Genomic DNA, 5,855 nt, shown 5'->3' on the forward strand with positions numbered 1-5,855 from the left:
ACATCTACAATCATTGATTAGTCTGGAACAGAGGAGGTGATACTCTCAATATGAATCTCAACTCAGCATAGGTTAGAAGCAGCTGACATACCACACACACACAAAAATTTCTTCAAAGCTTTTTTAAAAAAGGGGGAAACCCCTTGTCTTCTTACTGAAGTCAAGGGCAAAAATATACATATTTGAGTGTAAGCTGTTACGGCAACTATTACCATGACAAACTACTTCTTCCTCTCTTCCCAACTCACTTGTCATTGGATGTATTGGACATGCCATATGTTCTTTTGTACTGAGTGTGCTTTGATGTGATTGAGTTAACAGCACAACAGAAAGACTAGCTGATCCTTCACTCATTGATCCAACTCCTCTAGAAAGACAGAGACACTCTTGTTCATGTCCAAATCAGAAACATCTCCCTGCAGCTAGTAACAGATTTGCGAGTGTAATCACCGCTCAATGAGTTTGTCATGAACTAATGGTTTCTTCTTGTCATTTTTCTGCCCTCTGGTGATTCCTTTCCTTTGATGAAGAATGCTGTCGGAAGGTTACCTTTACGGAATCGCCTACCTTTGCGAAGACCTGAAGCCTGAGCTCTACAGCAAGAGTTCGACTGAGGAAGTGGTGTATGAAATGAGGTCCATTAATTGTTCTTCCACAAATGAAGCACAAGGAAAAAGCCTCCTTCAGAGATGCAGATCTGCTGGCAAATGCATTTCCTCGGTCTGCTCTAGAGGTAGCAAGCACAGCAGAAGGCAGAAGGATAATCTCCTACAGCCTACACAACCCCCTGTGCCCGCAGAGCAACCATCTTCAGCTACGCATGTCTGTGAGGGGCTGGCAAGAAAAGACACCTACCTGGTTCCATCTTCCTGCAAAAGCATTTGCAAGAACTACAATGATTTGCACATAGCTGGGGACTACGTGGTGCCAATTAGCTCGGTCACGACAGATTTTACCTGTGACAGCGGCATAGGCCCCTTCTTGGAGTCCTCAGAGATTCCTCCCCCCATGGAGTCCATGAGGGTCCCCCCCTCCAGTGACACCAGCCGCAAGCCACTCCAAGGCTACTCCTCGTGCTGGCGGCTGGCCAGCTTAGTGCCTCACCAGCAGCCCCTCTCCGACTCAGCCCTGAACGACTACCTCGAACAGAAGCTGGTGGAACTGTATAAGCAGTACATCATGGATAGCACAGCAAACCGGGCATCCTCCACTCAGATCCTGGCCTCGGAGCTTATCATGACTAATGTGGATCAAATCAGCATGCAGATATCACGGGAGAGGAATATGGAGACCACCAAGGCCAAAGACATTGTCATTAGCCGCTTCTTACAAATAGCCAGTGGAAAAATATCTTCAGAAATTAGCACACCTAGCCTGCATATTTCCCAGTATAGCCACACTAGTGCATAGTGTTTGAATGTCTGCTGTTAGAAAGCTTTTATGTTCTGCAAAGTCAATTTTTAGTTTCTTAAGACATTTTTCTTCTTCATGAAAATGCATTTACCATCTACCACTTAAATGAAATCTTCCAGTACTTACTAAATAAGTAAAAATATCTTTACTGTACAGCCTTTATTGTGGATTAGATGATTTATCGTTGGGGTTTTTTTTCACAAAAAAGGTTTTTCCCTAAAGGTTTGTTTTAGTGAGCCTCAGACATTAAAAAAATTTTGTAGAAAAATGACTAAGAGCACATGACACTCTTCCAGGTGCTCAGGTGTTCGCTTTCTTCCCCATGTGCTTGACATATCATTTCAACTTTCCTCTGTCTGTAGTCTGCCATCCTGCCCCTAGGTCTGTGTGAAGTGAAGGCTTACACCCACACACGCACAAGCACAGTGATGGCAGAGCCACAAAAATGCAGAATTTAAGATGTCATCTAGTTTATCTCCCTGCCCTCAGTGGCTTTGCTTATGACATCCCTCACTGAAGTTTTTAATTTGTTCTTAAAGATATTAAGGGATAGATACTTCACGGTTTCTTCTTTACTAACCCTAATTATTTAATTGGTATCTTCCTGTTCAAAAAGGTTTGTGCTTCACAAACTCTGTTTCCAAACCGACTCCATCCGTAGGAGTGTGCATGTGTACTTGTGTGTTTTGCACTGAACTATTACAGTGGATGCTGGTGACCTGTGATCACAGGTAGACACCACCTTTGCCAGATACCTACAAACCTGCAGCTGTGGAGTGGTAGTGTGGGGACAGTGATGGTAATAAAGGAGAGGGAGGAAGGAGAATTCACCTTTCTTAAGGGGATTGCACATTGAAAAATAAAGGCTAATTCAAAGCCTATTTGATTAATGCAAACTATTCCTTATGCAGAAGGAGAGCTCAAATGGACCGCTCAGCAGCGTGGCTAACCGCTTTTGTTAGGATCATTGCTGTGTATCATAGGTCAAGGACATTTGAACCTGATGTATTTCTAATAGGAGGTCCTTTTCTGTAAAATTTCAGTAAGTCTTAAAAAAGAAGGAAAAAAAAAAAGAGCTGCCTTGTGGCAAGGATGGTTGCCTACTTTGAGTCTGTATAGTGCATAACATATTGTTAACACCAACCCCTCATTGGTTGGGTTTCAGTATAAGTATCAGTATAATATAAATGCTAATTTATAATAAATTTTCATAAAATGTTTTAATGTTTTTGATTCCATAGTGTCATTTTGGCCTTTGTGTTCTTTTCCTTTTTTTTTTTTTTTTTTTTTTTTTTTTTTTTAAATGACATGCCTTTATGTACATTTCAAGAACAGGTATAAAGTAGTAAACATGTCCGTTTAGTCTATTGCTGCTGTCTTGCCAGAGATTACTGGGGTAGCTCAGTATATTTTCCTGCTTGTGCTATGAAGGAGTATCCAAAAAACAGTTGCCATAAGAACCTTTAATGTGTAAAACCAGAGACTATACAACTGTTGCCATAGCAGCCAACCCAAATACTATTAATCAGCAATTCAAGATAAAGAATTTCTGGCATATAATACTTCTAGACTGTGATCAAATGCAATTTACAAATAGAAAATAACGCTATTTTTGACCGAAAATAACATTCATGGGAATGCAGAGAAACACACATTTGTTCTGCATGCAAAATCCATTACCAACAGGTCTCTCAAAACTCCTGAAATTCTCCCTGAATAAAAGGGTAGACTAGAATCTATAAAAATGGCTTGCAGAGGATAGCAAAAGCAAGCAAATATAGTAGTTGTTACTTCCTAAAGACACAGGCTTTTAAAAATATGGGGTTTTTGTTCATGCCTATTGACATTCACATCACTGAATTTTAGTAGCAAAAGATGTAGTAGAAAGCAACTTGCAGAGTTGAATGCATAAATCAATACCCTTGCTGAAAGATCTGCCACCTTCATCAGAGAACATAATCGATTCTTACACTCAACTCTACCCACTGCGCAGACCACGTGTCCTGCGCAAACAAAAGAGCCCTTTATGGCCTGTGACTCCGAAATCTGGGTCTTGATTTTCCCCCCATCCCGTGGGGCTGTGACTGAGACCCACAGGCAGCACCCGCTTGCCACGGCCTCGCTTCTTAGAGCAGGGGCAGCCAGAGCAGAGGGGCTGAGAGGTCTGCCCAAACCCACCAGACACTGTCCTCTCCTTCACTGGGCTCCCTCCTCAGCTGCTGTGCCAGAGCTGGGGGCTTGGCGCTCGGGGGACAGCACTGCTACAGCAATGCTCTACAGAGTGGCGGAGGAGAAAGACTAATCTTAAACGTACAAAATCGTGGCTCGTGCATACACAGAGCATGTTTGATATTTATATTTGATTGATTAATCAATCAACTACAAATCATTCCATTCTCATGCAGCTTTTTTCCAAGCAAATAGCTAAATATAATCATACCTACTTTCAAGTAAAGGTCTTATTTTTATTGTCAGACTGACATTTATGAATTTTATTCATGGAAGAGTCATAGTCATTGCAGAAGCTGTTTTATTGTGGAAAGACAGCATCAACCACTTTTCCGCCATGTACAGTTCTTTTCTTTTCCCTGCTTAAATATAAGTCCCCATTTCATTTTGAGCCCTGTGGTGTACCTGCTTCCCACATGAATTACATACCAGCCACATCCCATCATCTGAAGCAGTACGAAGTAGCTATTGGATTTAAGGCAGTTTCTACATAAACAACTATTTCTTACTTTGCACTGTGCTCAGCTGAAAGTGCATTTATATTCCTGTCCTTCCTCCATTTAAAACTAATCTCCCCCTGCACAGGTACTGCTCTAGGTGCGGCTGTTGGCTGCTAAAAGCACTTGGATAGCAATTAGGCTGCTATTACCATGAGTCAGGTGGTTATCTAAAGCGATTATCATCTTCTCTCTCCTTCTCCCTCCCTTCCCTCCTCTACCGCCTCAGGGTCAAACGTTTAAAGAGAGAGATCTCAATTTTTTAGTAGCTCCATTAAATAACTAATTTTTTGCCAGAGGCACATCATTTCTTGACAGGAGCTTATCAAAATGCTGATGGAGTCCCGGTGTCTGGGGATTGCGTGCTGGTGAGGAGAGTTTGAATTCTGCCCTCACAATACTCCCTAATAATACGGCTATTTTAATGTGACTAAGGTCATTGAAGAAGGAAAAGAAAATTGTAATGAATATTTCAGTAACTGTTTGGTTGATATTTTGACCAACTGATCTCAAAAGGATAGTTTATACCATACTCCAGCATACTCTAGCAGCTTCCTTAGGCATTTTTTTACAGAACACATTACTCCTTGCTGGTAACACGCTTATAGCAGCTAGGAGTTTTATTGTTTATATGTAGTGTGACTGTGCCCCCAAGAGTCCGAACCCATTCACCGTGGCAGATGAACACAACCCGTGTGCCTCCAGGAAGGCTGGGTGTGCAGTGGGATGAGAAAATCCTTGGCAGGGGGAGAAAAAAGCGGGAAAAGGAGGCTGTCAGATTTGTTGCAACCTCTAGCTCCTGCATTTGGGTTTAACCTCTTTGCTGACTCTTATTTCTTTTCCATACCAAGAAGCAGTGAAGGGAAGAAAAAGGGATATAAAGTGCAGGCTGGGCTTTGTGCTGAATGTGAAAGCGAGCATTTCACGCTCTGATCACTGTGTTCAGATGAAGGCAAAAAGTAAGCACCTAAAACTGAAATAAATGAAGTTCTGCAGTGCTGACTCCAGCCAGGCATATTGCTGGGGTTTCACCTCGGGGAAACAGCTGCAGGGCAGGAGCAGGCTGGGACCTCCCAGCACCAGTGGCTTTGATGGAGCACCCTGAGGTTCAGCTTGTTCCCCTTCTACCATGCGTTCAAAGGATGAGGCAATGGGGAGTTATTTGTGACTGTCCCTTTCCTGAGCTTCTTTCTACCATGGCTTTCTCTTGGAGATAGGACCCACTGACAATGTAACCAGCTGCCAGTATAAATGGCTTGGGCAGGAGCCGGGTAAAGGGACTGCAGGTTTTGTTACCATGTTTGTTAGATTTGCTGTAAAATATTTTATTACTGGTGTGGACAGGGGAGGCATCCCCTGATCTCCCAGATTCAGGAGGGATGATTTACTGATTTAGTAAGATTGCCATGTTACAGTGATTACTAACTACAGATTTTAAACCAATACTGAAAGAAAGACCTGCTGCACTTTTGCTAATTAATGAAGTTAGCAACTTAACCACACACCTAGTTAAAAGCTGCCCGTATGCCTGCAACAGCTGGTGTGTGTCGACTTGGCATCTCTGTGTTCACAGTGGCAAACTGACAGACTGATAGTACGGCTAGGGACACTGCTCAGAAGGGGCAGGAATTTCTCCAACTGCATTAATCACACACAGCATGGACACAACAGGCAGCTTAAATGAGTGCATTGACATCTGTCACCATCTGTAAGGGT

General features: G+C 42.6%; 1 protein-coding gene across 1 annotated transcript; it reads left to right on the forward strand.

The window, feature by feature from the left end:
• The first annotated feature begins 531 nt into the window (after window positions 1-531).
• TASL (TLR adaptor interacting with endolysosomal SLC15A4) lies at window positions 532-1,410 on the forward strand. Its single transcript, XM_010168129.1, has one exon. The coding sequence runs from the start codon at window positions 532-534 to the stop codon at window positions 1,408-1,410; it is 879 nt and encodes a 292-aa protein (XP_010166431.1).
• Window positions 1,411-5,855: the final 4,445 nt, after the last annotated feature.

Source organism: Antrostomus carolinensis, unplaced genomic scaffold (assembly GCF_000700745.2).
Source record: "Antrostomus carolinensis isolate BGI_N321 unplaced genomic scaffold, ASM70074v2 scaffold15995, whole genome shotgun sequence".
NCBI lineage: Eukaryota > Metazoa > Chordata > Aves > Caprimulgiformes > Caprimulgidae > Antrostomus > Antrostomus carolinensis.